The 23,945-nt window shown below is 40.6% G+C and overlaps 1 protein-coding gene across 13 annotated transcripts in view; it reads right to left on the bottom strand.

The window, feature by feature from the left end:
* Positions 1-23,945, bottom strand: part of ENTPD5 (ectonucleoside triphosphate diphosphohydrolase 5 (inactive)) — a 43,117-nt gene that overhangs the window by 16,031 nt on the left and 3,141 nt on the right. For 4 of the 13 annotated variants that reach the window (XM_058293079.2, XM_058293081.2, XM_058293082.1 and 1 more), the window contains exons 3-5: positions 4,455-4,740; positions 3,697-3,776; positions 1,729-1,872 (exon numbers count right to left, since the gene is read on the bottom strand). In XM_058293079.2, the coding sequence (XP_058149062.1) occupies positions 1,729-1,872; positions 3,697-3,776; positions 4,455-4,740 (510 nt within the window). Of the gene's footprint in view, positions 1-1,728; positions 1,873-3,696; positions 3,777-4,454; positions 4,741-9,699; positions 9,752-10,707; positions 10,797-23,945 lie in introns of those variants that run through there. The other 9 variants (XM_071213799.1, XM_071213801.1, XM_058293086.1 and 6 more) reach the window with 5 other exon arrangements.

The raw sequence follows: 23,945 nt of genomic DNA, 5'->3' as shown, positions 1-23,945 counted from the left end.
TGAAACCAAATCATCTGGGTCTAGGAAAGGCCATACATTTAACACTACCAGCTCAAATCAGGATACTGTAACTGAAAACAAAATACCTGATGAATTTTACTGGACACACACTGGAAGCTGGGAGGACCCTTTCCCATTCCATTTGTTAGATGAGTAGATGAACTCAGATGGTAGAGAAGAGGTGGGCCTGGGTGGCTTCCCAACCTTCCAAATTCCACAGGTCGGTTAGCTTCCTGGTGGAGGCGCTCACGCCTAAGGGCTGGGGTACTCTGCCACCGGCCCTGTCAGATTCTGCACAGGGCTAGGGCCTCAAGAGTCTAGAGAGAGCCCTAGATTCAGACCTCTGGAATCCTACTGTAGGATTTGGGAATGAAGATCTCATACAAACACTCTTGACTCTCCATAAATATAGCCCAATAATATAGCTCTCATGTCTAAGTTTTATATTAGTTAGGCTAATGTGTCAACCTGGCCAGGTAACTGTGCCCAGTTGTTTGGTCAAGCAAGCACTGGGCTAACTGTAATACAAGGGCATTTATGGACTTTAGTCACCATTGACTTGACAGATATCTCTAGTTGATTCTGTTTCCCTAGAGAACCCTGACTAATACAGCATATAAAACATAAGAACAGGGAAACGGACTTTGGCCCAGTGGTTAGGGCGTCCGTCTACCATATGGGAGGTCCGCGGTTCAAACCCCGGGCCTCCTTGACCCGTGTGGAGCTGGCCATGCGCAGCGCTGATGCGCGCAAGGAGTGCCGTGCCACGCAAGGGTGTCCCCCGCGTGGGGGAGCCCCACGCGCAAGGAGTGCGCCCGTGAGGAAAGCCGCCCAGCGCGAAAAAGGAAGTGCAGCCTGCCCAGGAATGGCGCCGCCCACACTTCCCGTGCCGCTGACGACAACAGAAGCGGACAAAGAAACAAGACGCAGCAAATAGACACCAAGAACAGACAACCAGCGGAGGGGGGTAAATTAAATAAATAAATAAATCTTTAAAAAAATAAAAAATAAAAAAAAAATAAAAAAAAAAACATAAGAACAAGTAAAACCCAAATCCAATGGATGTGTCATGATGATGGGAACGAGTGTTGTTGGGGGGGGAGAGGGGGGGTGGGGGGGTGGGGTTGAATGGGACCTCACATATATATTTTTAATGTAATATTATTACAAAGTCAATAAAAAAACAAAAACAAAAAACAAACAAACAAAAAAGAACAAGTAAAACTAATTTATAGTGAGAGAAAGCGGATCAATGGTTGCCTGCTTTGAGGGGTGGGGGGAACTGACTGCAAAGGAGCATAAGGAAACTTCTACGTTTGTCAAAACTCACTACACTGTACACCTAAAATAGGTACCTTTTATTGTATATAAATTATCCCTCAATAAATTTGCTAAAAACATTTCTATGTAAGTTCACAACTTCTCTAATAAAAACATATTTTAAAAAACATTTCTATGATTCTCCTTTTAGTAAGTTAGGAGCATTAAGGATATCATGGACAGGAAGAACTTTACACATTTCTATAAATTTGAGAGCAATATTTAAAAATGTGAAGTAACTAGCTATGGCAAGAGCCCAGAGTCACTATCACGCTGAACAATAACTAAAGTAAGCAACTAAAGTAAGAGTAGCAGTCCCATTCCACACAGCTAAACTCCTATAAAGAAAAACATTTGTTTAGGGAAAAAGACAGAATTATCCAAGACACAGAAGATTTCAAAAATTACCTCAAAGAGGAGAGCCTGGGCTTTGTGTTCTGGCAGTAAGCGCAGTCCTGCTGTTGCCTTCAGGACCACTGGGGTCCTGTTCCAGTGACTTCGGGGGATTGAGTCTTTGGCCACCTCCAAGAGTTCTTGAACAGTCTTGGCACCCTTCAAAAGAGAAGACCTGCTCATCCAGCAAAGGGTCCTATGAGTGACACTGGTCTGTTCTCTCAATGTGCTTTGGGAGATCAACAGGAGTGAGGTGGGGCAGGAGCAGAAACCAGAGAAGTGGACTACTTTGAAAAAGGAAAACTTCTCTCCTTCTGATGATTCTTAATAAAAACTATTCTTTTATAAAGTGTGGTCATCTTAGTTGTCATTTTGTGTGTCTCATAAATTAGCTTTAGGTTAGAAAGCTGGGTTGTGAAGGAAACAGGATTTGGAGTCAGAAGACTCACTTATTAGTCCTGAGGCCTTCCATAGGTCACTTGGCCTTCCTGGGCTTGACTTCCTCAGCTATGAGAAGGGAGATGCCCCTCATACCACAAAACATTGTGAGCATGAGAAGAGGGAGTGTGTGTGCAGGTGCCACACACATACTCACTGTAGCTGTTATTTGCTACACTTTTTCTGACCTCAAGGTCAGACATGACAGGTTCATTTTTGCATCACAAGCACCTTCATGCATGGTATACAGTAGGTGCTCAATTTACGGTAAATGAAAAAAAAATTTTAATCTACTGTTTCCCTAAGTGAATATCCAGTCTAACAACATGTGATCTTGGGAAACGGACTTTGGCCCAGTGGTTAGGGCGTCCGTCTACCATATGGGAGGTCCGCGGTTCAAACCCCGGGCCTCCTTGACCCGTGTGGAGCTGGCCATGCGCAGCGCTGATGCGCGCAAGGAGTGCCGTGCCACGCAAGGGTGTCCCCCGCGTGGGGGAGCCCCACGCGCAAGGAGTGCGCCCGTGAGGAAAGCCGCCCAGCGTGAAAAGAAAGAGCAGCCTGCCCAGGAATGGCGCCGCCCACACTTCCCATGCCGCTGACGACAACAGAAGCGGACAAAGAAACAAGACGCAACAAATAGACACCAAGAACAGACAACCAGGGGAGGGGGGGAAATTAAATAAATAAATATTAAAAAAAAACAAAAAACATGTAATCTCTTAATCATTATTGTTAGTAACCACAATTCTCTTTTCTAAAGGTCAAAATCCTAATTTTCCAGCAAATTTTTCATTTCATACCATTCTATAACAGTGAATGGAGAAAATAAAATACTGCTCAGTTCCTCAAGCTCAAACTAGTTTAACATTTATGTTAATGATTAATTATGCTTCTTTAGTTAATGATTATGCTGATACTGAATAATACTTTTATATTTGTGACCAAAGTTCACTATTCTGCCTTATTCTATTTTACTTCCATGGGAACTCCACCACCCTGGGTGTAGCATGTTGTGGGTACTCAAATGTGAAATACAGCCACCACAAAATTCCCTGTTCATGCTCTACTACTGAAGATTTTTTGTCATCGTACATTCTTACCTAATTTCTAGAATACCATCATGGTTCTGTACTTGCTGATGCAAGCCAGTACAGGGTTCACATAAACCCTGAAATAACGTCTACATGCCCTCCAAGTTTATACCTCATACTCTATAGAACTTCAAATCCATCTTCTTCGTCTACATTGAATAATGCAGGTGATGGCTTCAACTTAAAATCTTACACAGTAAATACACAGGGGTATAATCCAATTAAATGTGGTGTTATTCCTGCACAATGACTATTTTCTGGCCTCTTTCCAACCAAGCCCTGGTGATCCTAGGGTATAGAATTACTGTTACTCAGGAGATTAAGTAAGGCTAGAAAACTGATCTCACACATGATCTCAATGTCATTAATGAAAAACAGGAGATATTTAACAGCAGTGTGTGGTGAAGTGAGCAAGGCATTTAAAATCGTAATGTATAAATTGTAAGAAACTCACCTCCTTAGGTTGATCTACAAAAGCAGAAAGTCCTGGCTTCACAGATTCAAAAATTTCCCCTTCTAGAACAGGAAGCTGTCCTATAGAAACACAAAATAGAAGAGAGATGGTTGATTACCAAAAGTTAGGCTGCTTCAGTAATCAGACTCTATAAGCGTTCAAATGACCTACTAGATTAACCGGCTGTTCCCCTAAGGTATTCCAAACTATCCCATCTGTGAGGAATGTCTTACAGGAGTACTGAGCAAGGGGCAGAGAAAATAAGAGGCAATGCTTAAGGGCCCCTCTGCCATTTCTCTAGTGGCCACCTAACACCCACTCCTCTCCCCAGGTGCTACATGTAATCTGAAGAACAATGAAAACTCAGAAAAAGTTAATCTACCTCAGGGTTCCCTCAGCCCCTTTTCCAAGGATGGTGGTCACCCATGTGACCCTTCACCCCAGACCAGTCCCAAGCGCTTCACCCAAGGCTCAATATTCTGGACTCTTGGAATAGTAACCACCTTTAGAAAAGAGGAAGGGCAGATTATAGGTATATTCCTCAAACATACGCATTTCAGACTCAAGAATCCCAGATTGCTCTTAATTTCACATTAAATTAAGCCAAATGTGTTCAATTATAGTCCAAAGTATGTCTGACATTCACCATCTAAAGATTCTGAGAGTCATAGCACACTCCCTCAGCATGTTTTTTTCTAGAAAGAGATATTAAAATGTGGATTTACAGAAACTCTGGTGAGGTTACCAGTTGCACTCACCTGGTATTTTCTGCACAAAAATGTAAACATGAATTCGAGTTCCAGTGCTTCCTGCATCAAACATAATTCCATACAAGGTGCTGGTGCTGACATTGATGGGGCACATGGAAGACAGGAAGACACCCTCAAACCAAGTCGACTGGTCTCTGTGGAAGACAGTGCTGCTAACACAGGATGCCACCAGCATGAAAAAGGCTGCACCCCAGGAAGTGGCCATTCTCTCCCCAAGATATGATGGGTCTGGGTTTTTGTTGCAGAAGCAGTGCCGCTCACAGATCTGCAGTGGCTTATAGAACAAAGACACACAAGGTTAGATCAGCTGGCCTTTTTGTTAACACCTGTAAGAAAAGTAATATGCATTGTAGAAATCCCGCCCCTGTCCCCAAGGTGCTCCTTCTCTAGTAACTGGTACAACAAGCTAAACCAGGGTGGTGAAGGCTCTTAGCACCTTTTCTAAAAAGTATCTGGTTCCAAAAGGAAACTGCAATTTAAAATAAATTTTCCCATGCTTTGCTTTTAATTGTAGGGTGGCTCTCACGTACTCAAGGGTTTCTGCCATCCTGCTTTTATGGTTGAGTCTAACAGATCTCTTCTTTCCATTTATACAATTTTTGTCTTTCAATCATAAACTAACTTTATTCCTTTCTTTCTTTTTATTGATGGTTAAGAAGCTTCAATTTCTGAATTACAGTTAAAAAGCTACTGAGAAGTTATAAAGTCCCTTCTGTTTGGGTGTCTGTGGTCTTCTAAAATCAGGCCACTGGTCTACTAGTCTGTGATGGGCAATATTGCCAGTGGCTTCCACATACAACCACATTTTAAGGAAATAAATCAACAACTTAAAAACATTTAAAGGGAAGCAGCCTTGGCCCAATGGATAGGGCATCTACCTACCACATGGGAGGTCCACGGTTCAAACCCTGGGCCTCCTTGACCCGTGTGGAGTTGGCCCATGCGTAGTGCTGATGCACGCAAAGAGTGCCCTGCCACGCAGGGGTGTCCCCCCGCAGGGGAGTCTCATGCGCAAGGAGTGCACCCCGTAAGGAGAGCCGCCCAGCACAAAAGAAAGTGCAGCCTGCCCAAAAATGGCACCGCACACACGGAGAGCTAACACAACAAGATGACGCAACAAAAAGAAACACAGATTCCCGGTGCCACTGAGAAGGACAGAAGCGGTATATTTAAAAAAATAAAACACTTAAATATATCATTATGGTTTTTAAACATCCTTCACAGGTTTCAGGCTATGTCATCCCCTAAAGAACTTGGGGCAGATAGGCAAATTAAGACAGACAGGTTAGAAGATTAGAGGAAAGTCATAAAGCAGGTCACTGCTGAAATGAGGTTCAGAAATAAGTCTTAACTCTTACCAAGTTTTCTTTTCCCTTGATTCCCAAATACCTCCCTTAGGGCAAATTACTGTCCATATTTCTTTTTTTTTTTTTTAGGAGGTACTAGGGATTGAACCCAGGACCCTGAACATGGGAAGCAGGTATTCAAACCACTGTCTACACTTGTTCCCATGTCCATATTTCTTAATGCATCATTAATAGAGACAAAAAACTTAAGCGTGTACAGCATTATTTTATATTTGTGTATTATGGTTGGTTGGATACAAACACTATTGAAAACCCAGAATAAGGGTAGATGGAACACAGCGAAAGGAGCACAAAATCTGGGGTCAGAGGCCTGGGTTTCAGACCCACTAGAGATCTTGGACAAGAAATTTAGCTTCTCTGAGATGACATTTCTTCATCTGTAACCTGGGAATAAGAGCTTGCCACACCTACATTTCCTCATAATTAGTAAAACAAATGAGATTTTAAACACAAACACCCACAGATGTGCATATAAGGGTTTTTTTTAAAGCTTTATTTTTTATTTATTTCTCTCCCTTTTCCCCCACCCCCACTCCCATTATCTGCTGTGTCCATTTGCTGTGTGTTCTTCTGTGTTCACTTGCATTCTTGTCATTGGTGCTAGGAATCTGTGTCTCCTTTTGTTGCGTCATCTTGCTGTGTCAGCTCCCAGTGTGTGTGGCGCCACTCCTGGGCAGGCTGTGCTTTTTTTGCGCAGGGCAGCTCTTCTTTGGGGGCATACTCCTTGTGCATGGGGCTCCCTTACACAGAGACACTCCTGTGTCGCACAGCACTCCTTGCGCACATCAGCACTGTGCATGGGCCAGCTTACCACACAGGTCAGGAGGCCCTGGGCTTGAACCCTGGACCTTCCATATGGTAGGTGGATACTCTATCAGTTGAGCCAAATCTGCTTCCCTGCATATAAGGTTTTGTGGGTTTTTTTTTTGGGGGGGGGAGCGATTTAATTACAAACTCTTCAAATATTATGTAACATTCTCTTAGTGTTTACCCAGGACTGAGGTTATGAAAAGCAGAAAGAACAGAGTTGTTATTTAACACTGGATGTGTTATTCTGTTCTCCAGAGAAACAGAACCAACAGGAAGTATTTGGGGGGAGGGGGTGGAATTTATCTACCTACCTACCTATCATCAAGAGATTTATTATAGATTTTTCTAATGTTAGCATTTGATGCTGAAGACCCGGGAAGACAGCACCCAGAGGAAAGAGAAGCCAGCACCAGGAAGGAAGGAACCTTGAACCCAGAGAAAAACAAGCCCCAGGAACGTAGGAACCCAGGAAGCATGAACCCTCGCTGACGTCGGCAGCCATCTGGCTCCAAACAGACTTTGGTGAGGGAAGTAACTTATGCTTTATGACCTGGTATCTATAAGCTCCTACCCCAAATAAATACCCTTTATAATGAACCCCGCCCCCCGCCCAAAAAAAAAATATTTATTGTAAGAAATTGGCTTATGCAACTGTCGGGGCTGATAATTCTGAACTCCACAGGGTAGTCCACAAGCTGGAAACATGGATAAAGGTGATGTTGAAGTTTTTATACCAAAGTCCCTAGGGGAAGCTGGTTGGCTAGAAAGTCTGGCAAGAGCCAATGCTAAAGTTAAGGCCGAAATTATTCTGACCTCTGAAACCCTCAGTTTAGGCTTTTAAGACCTCCAACTGATTGGAGAAGATTCTTGCCACAATGCTGAGGGCAATCTCTTTTGTTGATTGTAGATGCAATCAACTAAGTATAGGTGCAAATCTCATCTACGAAATACCCTCTCAGTAAAGAGGAGACCAATGCCTGACCAAACAACTAAAACACCATAACTTAGTGCCAAGTTGACACATGAAATTAACCATCACACTGGAAAAGAATTTTTTTTTAAGTCTTTTTTCTTTTTCAGCATCCTGCAATGAAGCAATACAGTGAGTTTAGATGTTTTTGACGTCTATGATAAAAACTCTTGGTAGTTGTGGCAGTTTGAGATTATTATATGAATCTCAAAGGAGAAAGATTATGTTTGTAAACTAATCTATTCCTCTGGTGTGATACCCTTTGATTGTATTAAGTTCAGTGAGGAGCCTCTGACTTGATAAAATCAATCTAGGGCTTCTGATTGAGCTATATCAGTAAGGCCTAACTCAGGTTGATTCTCCCTCCCTCCTCCCCCCTTGGTGGGCCAATATAAATGGACACTTACTCAAGAAGATACATGGGAAGAGGTGTGAACTTTTGTCATTTTGATCCTGCCACGTGACAGAAAGGAGAAGTCTCAAACAGCTAAACCCCAGGGAGAGATGAACCATTTGCCTCATAGTTTACAGATGACTTTGGAAAGAGACCTGAGAATGATACAGGAAGCCCAGAGGGGAAGGCTGAAACCCAGCAGAGATCGCCTGCCATCTTGCTTTAGTACATGGCAGCTGACTTTGGTGAAAAAGTACCTCTTATGGTACCTTGAGCTGGACTTTCCACAGCCTTGGGACAGTAAGCTTTTACCCCTAATAAGAATCCTTTATAAAAGCCAAAAGATTTCAGGTACTTTGCATCAGCACCCCTTTGCCTAATATAGTAGCGCTCAATGGAATAATGAACACTTTCTCCCCATCCACACCCCCAATTTTCCTGGAGGGTCATTAAATGAGAAACAAACAAAAAATAAGTGTTGTATATTTTGGTGATTGTAGTTGGCCTGCTGTAGAGCTCAGGCTGTTCCCTAAGATCCTGTCAGCTGAGGAGAACTGGAATTTGTCAGCATCAGGGTTTCTCAACCGTGGCACTAGTAACATTTGAAGCTGGCTAATGCTTTGTTGTGGGGGTTGGCCTCTGCATGAAAGGATGTTTAGCATCTGACCTCTACCCACTGGATGCTCAGAGCAACTCTCCCAAGTACAGCAACCCAAAAAGGCTCCAGACATTGCCAAATGCTCCCAGTTAAGAACCACTGCTCTAGGCTGCATTTTTTCCCTGGTATTATTGAAGAATGACAGATTAGTCTCTAAAATTTAAGGTTTCTTTAATAGCCTCTTAAAGACAGTTTTGAGTCTTTTAATCCAGCTTTCACCCCTCGAATTCTTGTATAAGTCAGTTGTTGGTTAAGTGGCAAGATCTAATTCTGAAATTTCTATTTCCCAATCCCCTTATCTCTAGCAGAATACTTGATATACTTGGCATATGGATCAAGGATTCTCAATCTTTCTCAAGTTTGTTGATCTCCAAGAGCTTATCTGATTAAAATGCTTCCCTCCCCACAGATGATATATTAAATAAAATAAAGCAAATTTGAAGTTTATTGTATTTGGAACTTGAAAATAATTAACTAGAGTTGTTCTGAGGTACTACAAAGCCAGAATTCGAATCATCAATTTGCAAACTATACAAGGTTGAGCTTCTATCCTGAAGTTAAGAAAGAGAGAAATTGGCTAGGAAAAGAACAAACAGCTTTGTTCACTTTTTTAGAACCTCAAAGGAAACTTTACCCCAGGAAATCAACCACTAAAACATGCGCGCTACCTGGCCAGATACATACTCACATCTCAAATCACTCCCTATGGCTGCTGCTTCTTTTACAGTAAATGGGCTGTCTGATCATGTAGATCAATCTAAAATAACCAAAATCAGAAACAACCTTTTTGGATTCTCTGAGTATTTGTCCACAATCACCACTTGGTCCCTTTTCTCCCCTAGGAAGCATTCCATTTAGAAGTGCTCCAGTCACCAGCCTTCTTCCATCTCTGTGACTGATTTCACAGCAATTTCTTCAGGAATCATTCACATTTTCATCTTACTGTGGTTTCTGAAAAACCTTTCCAGTTTCTATTTCCATTAAGCAAATATCTGTTTTTCTTCCAAAAGAGATTTCAAGGAAAAAGTACATACCGGATAACTGTTTTCATGGAGTGGAAACTGCAGTCATTTACCAGGAATTCAGCTTAAAACCAGACAGTACATTTTAGATTTGATAAAGCAAAGCATGAACATGTCAAAAGACTTTTCTGCTCTCAACTCCAATCTCCTAACATCACTCCCAATCTCAAATTTCTTTACAATTAGCAACTTTTAAAATAGTATTAGAATGACTTACAATTTAGAGTATACAGAATGGCATGCTATTTTACATGACCCAGCCTACATGGCTTGCTCACTCTTGTAAGGCTTTGCTTACAAATGTCACCTTCTCAGTGAGACCTTCCTTGCCCACCTATTTAAAACTGTAACCACCACCAGACCACTTGCACATTTTCTACCTTCCTTCCCCGTTTTTCTCCATAGTACCTTTCACCTTCTAACAAACCTTCTAACTCCTTTTATTTTTCTTATTCCCTGCTCCTCTCCCACACACCATGTGAGCAGGGATTTCTATTTTGTTTACTAATGTATTCCTAGCACCTGGAACAGTGCTAAGACATAGAAGGTGTTTGAATAAATACTCTGAAGCAGTGAAGAGTGATCCAATAACTCAGTTGCTAGATCTCCAACCATTTACCAAGAATATAATACCTGACTTCTCTCTAAAAAGAGATTACTTACCAACCTGCTGGAAGACCATGAATCCAAGCTTTTCCAAATGTCAAATAAAAAGATTTGTATGCTACTCAAACTAATGCAGAGACAATCAAGGTAATTTTTTAGACCTGGGAGTATACATTGGTACTTTTAAATCCAATCTTTTCAGAATTAATCTTGCTCACTATCTCCTCCTCATAACAAAGCCTTCTTTTCATCCCTTCCCTTCAGGACTCTTGTGCTGGCCAGTGTCTGTCACTATGCCTATCTTCACGAAAGCCTTTTCAGTGTATCTTTATAACTTGTAGTAACACTTCATCCTCCCCACTCCTACCACAAAGCATCACATTCCCAGTAGACCCATGCCCCATGGGTGCTCACCTGCTTGTGTCTGCCTACTGCCTGTGAATCTTTGCTTTCACTACTGGTTGCCTTTTGCTCTTTGATCCTATTTCAACTCTTCTAAATCAAGCTAGATTCAGTAGCGTCATTCACCTTTGTGCTAGTTGTTGTACCTAACTGCACGTCATTTTGCTAACTCACTTCCTTTTTCATCCTTCACTCCTCCCTTATCCACTTTGTCTCGGGGTTCATATGATTATCTGGTTCATCTGCTTTTATGATAGTTAAGTTCTAATTTGTAGAACTTTTGTTCATAGTGCAAAGAAGTTGCTCAGGAACTGAACTTTGTATTGTTTTTGCAACTTCCAGCAGTAGAAAAATAAAAAGCACTTCTTAATAGCTTTTATCCCCGAGTTGAATTTAGAAAGCTGGGCATTAATTGTCCAATGAATTTACTGAGTGTCTAATATATACCACACTGTACTAGGTTCTGGATATACAAAGAGGAATCAGATATAGGCCTAGCACTTGAGGAGACTTCAGCTTACTAGAAGAGACAGTCAAGTAAACCAACAGCCACAATGTACTGTGGTAAGTTCTTGACAGAAATACAGACAGGGTACCACAGGAACAGATCTGAGAGGCAAGTAACTCGCTTGGAAGGGAAAGGATGAGGTGGGGAGGTAGACAGGGCAAGACTTCTTGAGGGATGAGAGGCCTAAAGTGGGTCTTAAATCAGAGGTAGGAATTATCCTGGTGAAGTGATGCAAGAGATTCTGAGAACTTCAAGCATTAGGAGTTCAGTATGGTGGAATATAAAGGTACATACCACAGTAAAAAGGACAGGTATGAGAAAGGATGGTAACGGAGGCATGGATCAGATTTCAAAAGAAGTGAAATTATTTTCTTCATACAATTCCATGGCAACACCTGATTGTTATTTGTGATCCCCTCCCTAAGCAATCATCAACATTCATTGACTTGGGTAAAATGACAGCATTTCCCAACAGTGAAAAATGGAAAGGGATAGGTGACTAGAAAGCTCCACCCAAAGGTATGAGAACATTTAAATGTCAAAGTACCCACTGTCAATTCTTCTGAGCTGTGTAGCAAAACTGGCTTTAATAAGGTTAAAAATTAAACATAAGGCAAGTTTAATATGTAACTAGAATATTTTTAAATAAGCTGAACTGTGGACACAGCCAAACCACCCAGCATATCAATTAGCCAAGCCAAGCAAAACCAAAATGGGTCTGATAGATAAGTTTGGAACTGATTTCATCAGTGAGCAATGCCTCATTTGGAGATATAGCTTGGGATCCACAAACTCAGTGCAAAGGGCAGAGCTCTGGAAGCCTTACTATCTAAAGAGTATCTAAGGTGGGATAGCGTGATATCCTTTGTACTCCCATAGCCAAGCACAGAGCCTGGCATGTGCCAGTAAATGTGTCCTGAATGGACCTGATACAACTGAACCACTAGTGCATGCAGATAGGAGCACTGGGACTAAGTACACCCTTTCCCAATCCCTCACGATGCATCACACTGGGCTAGGGCTACTGTTCCAGAAAGCCTATTTACTCATGTGTACATTTGTTTAGCTATTCCAGAAATAATCACTTGTCTACTACTACTTATAAGTATACCATGCAAACAGGAATTATTACAGCCCTGTCCTTTAAAAGACTACAGTAAGAAGAAAATACATGTCCATTAATTATCTCGGCTTTATAAAAGGGATTTATTTGGTGTAAAAGCTTAAAGTTCCAAGTATGTAAAAAGTCCAACTCAAGGCACTGTGAGAGGTGCTTTCTCACCAAAGTCAGCTGCCACATGGTGAAGCAAGATGGCTGCAAATCTCTGCCAAGCTGAGCTCAGCTGAGAGAAACCAGGCATAGAGCTTGTCTCTTTCTGGGCCAACCCTATCAGTCTCAACTGTTTTGTATTCTTCCAAGTTCAACTGCAAGCTATCCAGCACATGGCTCATCCCTCCCTGGGCCTTAGCTCTTTGAGCCTCTTGGGGGCTTTGCAGCTCAGCTGTGGGAGAAATGAGTCTTTTCTCTCACATGGTAAAATCAAATATGGCAGTTTCCTTTATCTGCATCTGTGTCTCTGCATGTCTCATTTTTTACAAAGCCCAGCACAAGAGTGAAGACTCAACCTGAGTCACACCTCACTGACCCACAGGAATGAATTCATTCACAAACATAATCTTTTTCTTTTTGGGATTCATAAAATAATTTCAAACTGCCACAAAGGGCATAGTAAGAGAAGCATTTAAAGTAGAGGGAAAGATGGTGGTCAAAGGATCACAAATAGGAAATAATGATAAAAATAAAAGTAGCTAATCTTTATTAAGGCCTTAGCGCATGCAAAGCACTATGTTAAGTATTTGTATTTTACCTAGATAATCTCATTTAATCTCTCACTATTCAATGAGGTAGAGATTACTAATAGATTTCCATTCTATAAATGGGAAACTGAGGCTAAAGAAACTAAGTAATATAAGATCACACAGAACGAGGTTAGAGAATGGAAAGCTGACGTAGTTAACTTGGGCAGAATTGGTAAAAAGGATGTGTGTTAATCTTTGGTGAAATTAGATTAGTGGTTATGTAGCGGTGGGGAACAACAGAGGGATTGAGAGGTGACTGCTAAGGGGTCTTTTCTTTTTGGAGTAATTAAATCGTTTTGGAGCAGGAATCTTTTTTCTCGCCCCTGAAACGGGTCCCTCATCATTTTGCTCGTTGTCTGTTTTTTTCTTTAGGAGGCATCGGGAACCAAACCCGGGACCTCCCATGTGGGAAGCAGGCACTCAATTGCTTGAGCCACATCCTCCCTGTTCGCTTGTTTATGCAAATTGTTTTTGGTCAATGTCTGCCCATTGTTTTGCTTTGATGTCTGTTTGCTGTTTATTTGTCTTCTTTAGGAGATACTGGGAACCAAACCCAGGACCTCTTGTTTGGGAGGCAGGCACTCAACTGCTTGAGCCACATCCGCTCCCTGAATCTTTTTTTTGGTTACTGATATAGCCCAAGCACCTAGAAGAGTGCCCAATATACTTTTTTTTTTTTCAAACTAGAGAAGTTATAGATTTACAGAAGAATCATGCATAAATTACAGAGTTCCCACATACCACCCTGTTATTAACACTTTGCATTAGTGTGGTACATGTTACAATTCATGAAATAACTTTTAATAATTGTACTATTAACTATATTTCATTGTTTACAATAGAGTTTGTGTTGTACAGTCTTTTTTTTCTATTTTATTCTAGTAACATGTACAACCTGAAAGTTCCCCTTTAACCACATTCAAATATAAATGTGAGCTGTTAATTACATTCACAATGTTGTGTACTATAACCACCATCCATTACCAAAACATTATAATCAACCCAAATAGAAACTCTTTACAGTTTAAAAATAACTCCCCATTCCCTACTCCCAATTCCCTGGACACATATTAGGTATTTAATAGAAAGTGACAAGAGGAATAAACTGCAAAGCGATATAAAAAAGGAGAAATAACATTTCAAAGATAAACAGATTTTTAAGAGAGAATGTAATTGACTAATGAATACCTAATCTAGTCATATTAATTTTTAGTTTTAGGAGAAACTTTTATTTTTCTGACTCTTTAGATCTATAGTTAAAATGAATTTCTTTAAACAAATGCTTTCACATTGCTAAAACTGTGATAAACTAACTTTCAGGGAAAAAAAACCTGTAAGAAATTAAACATTGTTTACATTGTCCAAATTCTCTTCTACTTATCAAACCAATAAATATTTTAGTGTGCTTTTTATTAGTGATCTCTTGCTGCATGATAACCCCCAAATTTAGTAGCTTAAAATTTATTATCTCAGAGTTTCTGTGGGCCAGGAATTTGGGGGCAGCTTAGCTGGGTAGTTAGGCTCAGGGTCTCTCATTTGATTATGGTCAACATGTACATGAGTGACAGTCAAATGACTGTAGATAGTTCACTCAATGTTTGGCAAGTTGATATGGCTGTTGAATGGAAGCCTCAGTTCCTCCCCATGTAAATTCTCTATAGCACTACTTGGAATGTCTTCACAGCATGGTGGCTAGCTTCCTCCACAGTGGGCAATCCAAGAGAGAACGACGCAAAAGCAGCAATATATTTTATGATGTAACCTTGTAGGTCCTACACTATCATTGTGTCACATTCTATTGGTCATACAGACCAACACTGATGAAATGTAGGAGGAGTCTACACAAGGACATGACTATTAGGAGGGGAAGATCATTGGATGTCTTCTTGGAGGCTGGCTGTTACAAGTTATGATCAGTATTTGCATATTTTATTTTCAGTTCTTTTACTTCATATATGTGTATATATGTGTCTATCAACACAATTTATATATTTCTTGTTTCTAGAAATTACATTATTCAGTAATATTAAGTCTTAAAAATTAAAAACAATATGGACTTTTTTGTTACAGTTCAATATTTTATTTAAGAGCATTAAAGTCTGAAAAATAACTTGTACAACATCCTGCTTATTCCTAAGATCAAAGTGAATTTAAATACCTCAAATAAAAGTCAGATATATTCAGGAAAGAGTAGAAAGAAAATGAGTCATTATATTTGCTTTGAAGATTAGAGGTGTCAGTTAATAATTAATAAGCCTAATAATGAAATTAAATACTAAATCAAGGAAGATGTAGAGTAAAAATATTTATATTAACAGGATAGAAACTTTTTTCAAGCTACATTCAGAAAAAGTTAATTTCTAATCACACAATGGTAGCATTAATACTGAAGAGATATTTGACAGGATTAACAACTGGCACAGATTTAAAAACTCCACTGAAATATTACACAACAGGCATTTGTCAAATGCTAATAAAACTAATAAAAAGATTTAAAAGTCAACATTTCGAAAAAAGGATAGATGCATGGATAAACAGATTGACTGATAGGGCAAATGTGGCAAAATGCTAAAACCGCAAATCTGGGTAGGGGATAGGTTGGACTTCTCTTTGTATTACTTTTGCAGTTGTCCTGTAAGTTTTTTTTTTAAAGATTTATTTATTTATTTCTCTCCCCTTCCCCCCCCCACCCCGGCTGTCTGTTCTCTGTGTCTATTTGCTGTGTCTTCTTTGTCCACTTCTGTTGTTGTCAGTGGCATGGGAATCTGTGTTTCTTTTTGTTAGGTCATCTTTGTTGTGTCAGCTCTCTGTGTGTGCGGTGCCATTCCTGGGCAGGCTGCACTTTCTTTTGTGCTGGGTGGCTCTCCTTATGGGGTATACTCCTTGAGCGTCGGGCTCCCCTATGCGGGGACACCCCTGTGTGGCACAGCACTCCTTGCGCTCATCAGCACTGCACGTGGGCCAGCTCCACATGGGTCAAGGAGGCCCGGGGTTTGAACCGTGGACCTCCCATGTGGTAGACGGACGCCCTAACCACTGGGCCAAGTCCGCCACCCTGTCCTGTAAGTTTGAAGTTATTTTTTTAAAAAACACTTTTTTTTTTTGAGGTACTGGGGCTGGGGATTGAAACTGGGACCGTGTATGTGGGAAGCTGGCACTCAACCAGAGAGCCACATCAGCTCCCTGAGTTGTTTTTTTTTGTCTGTCGGCTATTTTTTATTGTTGTTAGGAGGCACCAGGAACTGAACCCAGGACCTCCCATGTGGGAAGCAGGTGTTCAACTGCTTGAGCCACAACCACTCCACAAAACACATTTTTTAAAAACAAAGGTATTGACGTCACTAGTACAGGATGTTTATAGTGGGGTGGTATATAGGGGGAAGATGCACCTAAAGCATACTTCTATGGGATATAAATGTATTCTTGTCATCAGTATGTTTTCTGGATAGATAGAGGCCCACACAGTAGCTATCAAAATATTAAACTTCCATCCTGGGGAAGTCTTGCTACTCTCTCAAATAAGATGGCAAAGAACTCTGGAATATATAGGCCTTGTCTAATAAAAGAAAACAGGTCAATATGACGAGCACTTGACCTTAACGCTTGCACTTATGAACCTTATTCCTGGAATAATGAAACTAAGCCTAATTTTAATTAAAGCCTAAGTAAGAGCTACCTCCTGAAAACCTCATTACTCACATGTGGCCTCTCTCTAAACTAAATTCTTTTTTTTTTCCAAGATTTATTTTTATTTATTTCTCTCCCCTTCCCCACCCCCCCCCACCCCCCCCCCCCCCGTTGTCTGCTCTCTGTGTCCATTTGCTGTGTGTGTTCTTCTGTGCCTGCTTGTATTCTTACCAGTGGCACCTGGAATCTGTGCCTCTTTTTTGTTGCGTCATCTTGCTGTGTCAGCTCTCCATGTGTGCAGCGCCACTCCTGGGCAGGCTGGACTTTCTTTCACATGGGGTGGCTCTCCTTACGGGGCACACTGCCTGCGCATGGGGCTCCCCTACACGGGGGACACCCCTGCATGACATGGCACTCCTTGCGTACATCAGCACTGCGCATGGGCCAGTTCACCAAACTGGTCAGGAGGCCCTGGGTTTGAACTCTGGACCTCACATGTGGTAGGCGGACACTATCCATTGAGTCAAGTTCGCTTCCCTCTGCAAATAAATCCACTACCTTACCCCTCTTCCCCAACACAACATGACTCCCAGGTATGAGCCTCCCTGACACCAAGGGATTACCACCAAACATTAATCAGTGATGCATTTGGAAAAAGACCTTGATAAAAGGGGGAACTATTAAATAAAATAGAGTTTTTATGGCTAAGAGATTTCAAATAAGTCGGAAGATATTCTGGGGATTACACTTATACAGGTCTCAGGCAGATTTCACAAACTGCCACAGCAAACAAAGCCTCAACAAAGTGCTCCCGAGGGCCCTAGGCACATCCATACACCATAGGCAAGTCAGTCTCATGAAACCAATACCCCTTCCACAGGCCTTATTTGGGAATATATGAAAATCTAATTTTATAAATGAGAATACTCATTTATAACTCCCTAATTATGATTCTTCTACTCCTTTTATTTGAATTTTCAATGTACCTGTTAAATATATTTCTCAGACTTAAATCTTCAGATTATTCATATGCCGGTTGAGCCCTGAAACCCAGCAGAGTTGGGGCCAACTCCTACTCTCCAGTTCTCTGGGCTTGTCCTAGACAACTAACAAGATGTAGATGATGAACACACCTCATGCCCCAAACAAGGTGCATCTCCTACGGCAAGCAAAATAATTCCTTTCCTCTGCCCCATATATCTAAGTCCCCTGTCAACCTGAAGCAGTCGGAGTGAACATTATCCCAAATCCCTCAAGATTGAGGGATGAACAAAAATAAGAGGGGAGTGTAACTGCAGACTAAGGTAGATTTATTGTTATTGTAGTTATTCTGTGTTAATGGAGTAATTTGTAACAGTGATACAAGAGTGATATTTATTAAATAAGCAAATAAAATGCAAAAAAGAATGATTTACAACATAATTTCACTATGAATTCAGAATTTTGCCTAATGAGTTATTAAAAAAAATAAAATAAAAACATAGGATTGTGAAGTGATGTAGAAAAGTCAAGTGTAGAATTTTGTAATAGGCAAAGATATTATAACTGTTTTCAATAGTATTTACAAATAAATATGAAATAAGAATTGATGCTGAAATGTTTCTAGTTTGTTTTTTTGTATGCATCTCTTAAAGATGATTATAACTGGGGTCAATCAGAAAATAAAATGTTAACTGAAATTAGAGAATACTTAACTATATATATATATATATATATACTGTTATATATATGCATAGCAATGGTGAATAACATGCGTAAACTAATAATTTATAGGGAAAAAAGTCAACTTTCATTAGGTTATTGCCAAGGAATTGTAATAAGACTTGTGAACATGAAAATACAGGGGGAAAAACTGAACAAGAAGAACTTCCCAACAATATAGTGAGTTGTCTCATTGGTTGGGGACAGGTTCCTTGCCTCTCAGCTTAAGATTTGATCACGTTGTCCAAACTAGATTGACAGATCAGAAGACTGGCCAACCGAGATCACTCTATCCCTAAATTCAAATTCTCTAACTCCCAATAAGGGAATCAGAATTGATGTACTGGAGTTATCAATAAATATAACATTCTTTCCTATAAACAGATCACTTCTTTCTGTACTTTATTCCATTTAATCAAAACATTAGACAAGTATGAATAAGGTCCATTTGTATAATGAAACCATTTGGGTATTCTATTGAAAGGAGATCAGGCAGTACATGTCTTCATTCACTATTATTTCAGGCTTGACTTAGCTATAATAATCACTGCATGAGGACAGCTGTCACTATTGCTGCCTCTTTCTTCATGATTGCCAAGGCCTTTACTACTATACTCGTTCATCAAGAGTAAAAAGCCCTTTAGATAAGAAGATACTATAAATCAGGAAGGAGTTAATAATGCCCCAATGATCAAATATGTTTGATGATCAGCTAAGGTGATAAATTATCTCTGCGTGCATGCCCACATTCATTGTGGGAGGTACTTATTTGCAGAAAAGTAATTGTAAGCACCAGCATTATTTGGCTGATTCTTGTAGTGGGAAGAGAAGCAAAAACATATTTTCCCTTTCTTGTATCAATGGAAAAATAGCTGCTTCAAACATGTTAAATCAAAATGAGAAGGAAGAGGGGCACAGATGTGGCTCAAGTGGTTATGTCACTGCTTCCCACATGGGACGGTCCCAAGTTTGGTCCCCGGTGCCACCTGGAAATAGGCAGGCGTGGTAAGCTGACACAAGATGACACAACAAGAGACCCAAGAAGAAAAACATAATGAGAGAACAACAAAGCAGGAAGCAGAGGTTCCTGGTGGCTCTTAAAAGAAGATGAGCAGGACGGTGAGCTGGCATGATGGGCAGGTGCTGCAAGCTGACAGGACAAGATGATGCAACAAAGGACACAAGAAGAAAAGCACAGCGTAAGACACAACAAAGCATGGAACGGAGGTGGCTCAAGCGATTAGGAGCCTCTCTCCCACATCACAGGTCCCAGGTTTCATTTCTGGTGCCTCCTAAAGAAAGAAGATGAACAGATGAACAGACACAGTAAGTGAAAACAATGAGAGAGTGGGGAAATAAAAATAAATAAAATGTTTAAAAAAAAGTGTAGAAGAGGAGAAAGAGCCCAAGAGTACTAGACTACGAGTCAGGAGATGAACTTGGTCATCTGATTTCCAAAGTCTAAACAGATTAGAAACAGAAATGTAGAAAATGAATCAAAGGTAGGCATACTAACAACAGAGTAAAGAGAGAACCTTGCTTTTAGGATTATCCATATCCATCTTCTACAAATTGAAAAAGTAGGGGAGTGGAGGTATATGGGATCCTCTTATATTTTTTAATGTAATATTTTGCATGATCTATGTATCTTTAAAAAAAATTTTTTTAATGTATTAAACTTCACACTACAAAAAAAAATGCTATTGGGGAAAAAAAAAGTAACAGCAATTGAAGAAAACAAAGGGGAAAGCCCAGAAGGAATAGAAAAATTGAAGGTATTCTATATCAAGTAATAGCTCAATTTTCTGTAGGTCAGATTTCTGGCAAATTCTTTCTTCTTCATATCTGAGAGCTTCAGTAAGTGGAAAGGGGTCTATGAAGAACAAACAGCAGTCACAAAGCCTATGGCACTTATTCTTTTGAAGAAGCCCTTAAGAATTATGGCTCTGATACACAGCCCACAACAGATTTTTTTTTAGGTAGTGGTGGTTTACTGAAGGTGTCAGGCACATGAAAACTTTAATAAGTTATAATAGCATGGTGTCAAGGAAAACAAGCTCAAAAAGCATAGCTGTCTTCTTTAGGAAGGACGGGGAAGCAAACCACAAACTCCCATGTGGTAGGTGGGAACCCAATCATTTAAGCCACATCTGCTTCCCTTCCATACTTTCTCTTCATTCAGACTACAACTTCAGAGACTTTTATACCACCCAGCCAGCTGACTTATAAAATGCTCAATAGCAAAAGAATGTCATACTCTCTAAAAGCCGGTAAATATATGAGTTAATGTACATATGTAACTGTACAGAGTAGTAACTAAGGAGCTAATCCATGTTAAGTGTATAAAATCTAGTTTATGCATTTTGTGAGATTTTTTTTTGGCTATTCAAAACTTAAATACTACTTGTGATCAATGAGCGGCCACTTATTATCATATGTGATTATGTCATTAAAAAGGGATGAGCACTTTAAACATAAGATTTTAAGAACAACTTTGGCCACTATTTCAACAAAGCATTACTGTTATGATGATATGTCACACTTGGGATAGCTCACAAGTACAGAGCCAGACTTGATTTAAATTCTGAAGGGTGGTACTGATACTCAGAAAATATCTTCAAGCATTTTAGTTTATAGATGTTTTTATTCCACCAGAAAGTTAAACTTACCTCTGCAATATAATGCTCAAGATTATACATTCAAGAGAGAATTTGAATTACAGATTGACTCATGTAACAATGTTATAAATTCTAATGATAGGGCCTCCAAAACAAACATTTCCAAGAAAAGTCTTCCTATATTTTGTTCACTAAATTTAAACACTTTTCCATGTGTCTCCTCGAAATCCTAGGATGGCATGGGTTGGTGTCTACCCCTAAGCATGCAATCTTGACATTTTTATTGGTTTCATTTTTTAAAACACTGGAAACGGACTTTGGCCCAGCGGTTAGGGCGTCCGTCTACCATATGGGAGGTCCGCGGTTCAAACCCCGGGCCTCCTTGACCCGTGTGGAGCTGGCCATGCGCAGCGCTGATGCGCGCACGGAGTGCCGTGCCACGCAGGGTGTCCCCCGCGTGGGGAAGCCCCACGCGCAAGGAGTGCGCCCGTGAGGAAAGCCGCCCAGCGTGAAAAGAAAGAGCAGCCTGCCCAGGAATGGCACCGCCCACACTTCCCGTGCCGCTGACGACAACAGAAGCGGACAAAGAAACAAAAGCAGACAAAGAAACAAGACGCAACAAATAGACACCAAGAACAGACAACCAGGGGAGGGGGGGAAATTAAATAAATAAATAAATCTTAAAAAAAAAAAACAAAACAAAACACATGTACGCCAATATACTGAACTTGAAACAAGAGACACTTCAAACTGGCATCTCTAAATCTCCCTCCCTCTGCCCTGCCACCCCTCCACCCCTCATTGGAGAGCTAAATGGATTCTCTTATTTGCCTGTTTCTGTTAATGATAATGCAAATTTCCTAACACTCAACTCAAAACAATCATTATCTCTAAATGGTCCTCTTTCACTCCTTCCATATTCCAATCTGTTACGAAGGTAATACCTTCCCATTTCTTTTTTCATCCTATTCCCACTGATGCATCTAAATTCAGGTCCTTACTACTTCAGATCTGGACTGTTACAGCCTCTTAACTGGTCCACCATGCACCATCTTCCTCAAATGCTGTTTTCATCATTTGCCCACTTGATTGTAAAATGCATCATGGCAGGGACTGTATCTCATCTTTGAACACTAATTACTTAGTGCAATACAACCTGGCATATAATATCTATTTCAATAATCAACATTTGTTGAATGAATTAATGAACAGATAAATCACATCACTTCCCTTCTTAAAACTTTTGTCAATTTCCCACTGCCCACAGCAGTGGTTACAAATGCAAACACCTGCAAGGATCAGGAAGGAAATGTGAGTAACGTGTAAACAATGGAGTGGTGATAAACTGGAAAGCATGTGTTCCAACTAAAGAGGCAGCTGCTTCCTGCTCCAGTCAATCGCTGCCATGATGGAATGAAGGCCCAGCGTTGTCAGATCTTCTAAGTTTTCAAGATAAGTTGAAGGCACAGACTTTTAGGTAAAATATGCTGGTTTTTAAATGGTGACAATTGATTCTACTTAAAAACCCCCAAACAAAAAACCACAGTGCAGGGCAAACAGAATATATCTATGGGCCAAATCCAGCACTCGAGCCCCAAGATGGTGACTCTGGTCTGCAGCATAAAAAACAAACTCGTTGCTTGACATTCTAGTCCTCTACTCTGAGTTCCCAAACTACTTTTCCAAAGCTTTTTGCCCACTACTTCCATGCAAGAACCCTTTGCTCTACTCCAGTGGTTCTCAATCATTAATTAGCATGCATCAGGGTCACTTGGAAGGCTTGTCAAACTACAGCTTGCTGGGCCTCACAGTCAGTGTTTCTAATTTAGTAATTAATTCTAATTCTCAGGTGGGCGAGGATTGGCATTTCCAACAAGACCCCAGGTGATGCTGTTGCTGCTGCTAGCCCATGTACCACACTTTGGGACTAATGCTTTAAACTACTGTCTCTTAAGCACACTCTGAATATTGCTCACATTGTTCTACCTTCCCAGAAAGGCATCCTCTTCCTTTTTTTTTTTTTAATATTTATTATTTATTTCTCTCCTCTCCCCCAGCACCCCCACCCCCCGTTGTCTGTTCTCTGTGTCTATTTGCTGCGTCTTCTTTGTCTGCTTCTGTTGTTGTCAGCGGCATGGGAATCTGTGTTTCTTTTTGTTGCGTCATCTTGTTGTGTCATCTCTCCGTGTGTGCGGCACCATTCCTGGGCAGGCTGCACTTTTTTTTGTGCTGGGCGGCTCTCCTTATCGGGCGCACTCCTTGCTCGTGGGGCTCCCCTACACAGGGGACACCCCTGTGTGGCCCTCTTCCTTTCAGCCCACCACCTTCTGTAGACTTTCCCTGACTATGCCAGTCTCTCATGACTCCAAATTCCTGTAACTGAGGGTCTATGCCATTTCACCCTTAACAATCACTGTTTAGTAGTTATTTCTAATTGTTTGCATGCTGATGAGGTTACCTATTGTCAGTGATAAATATCCAGGTTTGAGCCTTAAATACCTCACTATAAGCAACTTAAGGGAAGAGGCTCTGTCTTGTCCCCCACTGTATCCTTCAAGTTATCAGAGAGCCTGATATACAGTTGGTGGTCACTAAACATTTCTTAAGTCAACGAAATGTGACAGATTCATAATATGAAAATGCAGACAACTGGGCCTGAAATTGGGTATATAATTTTTCTTAGAGAACTGACTTTTCGACCAGTGCTCATAGTTTTGTCAGGATGGACAACCAATTAAAAAAAAGGGGTATCTTGCAAATAAAGTGCCAAGAGGTAAGAATTATCTGTGGCACTGCATCTTGTACATAAATAAAATAGTGAATGTTAAAAATTGTAAGATTAAATCCTGGCCCTCCAGGATCCCTTACAATGCCTCTGCAGGGATGTGAACTAGTCATAATAGCACAAAATAATGCCCATTGGAAAAGAATGATAT

The sequence above is a fragment of the Dasypus novemcinctus genome, chromosome 3 (assembly GCF_030445035.2).
Source record: "Dasypus novemcinctus isolate mDasNov1 chromosome 3, mDasNov1.1.hap2, whole genome shotgun sequence".
In the NCBI taxonomy this organism is placed as follows: Eukaryota; Metazoa; Chordata; class Mammalia; order Cingulata; family Dasypodidae; genus Dasypus; species Dasypus novemcinctus.
The sequence above is the reverse complement of the archived record's forward strand: the minus strand, read 5'-3'. Positions and strand labels throughout refer to the sequence as shown.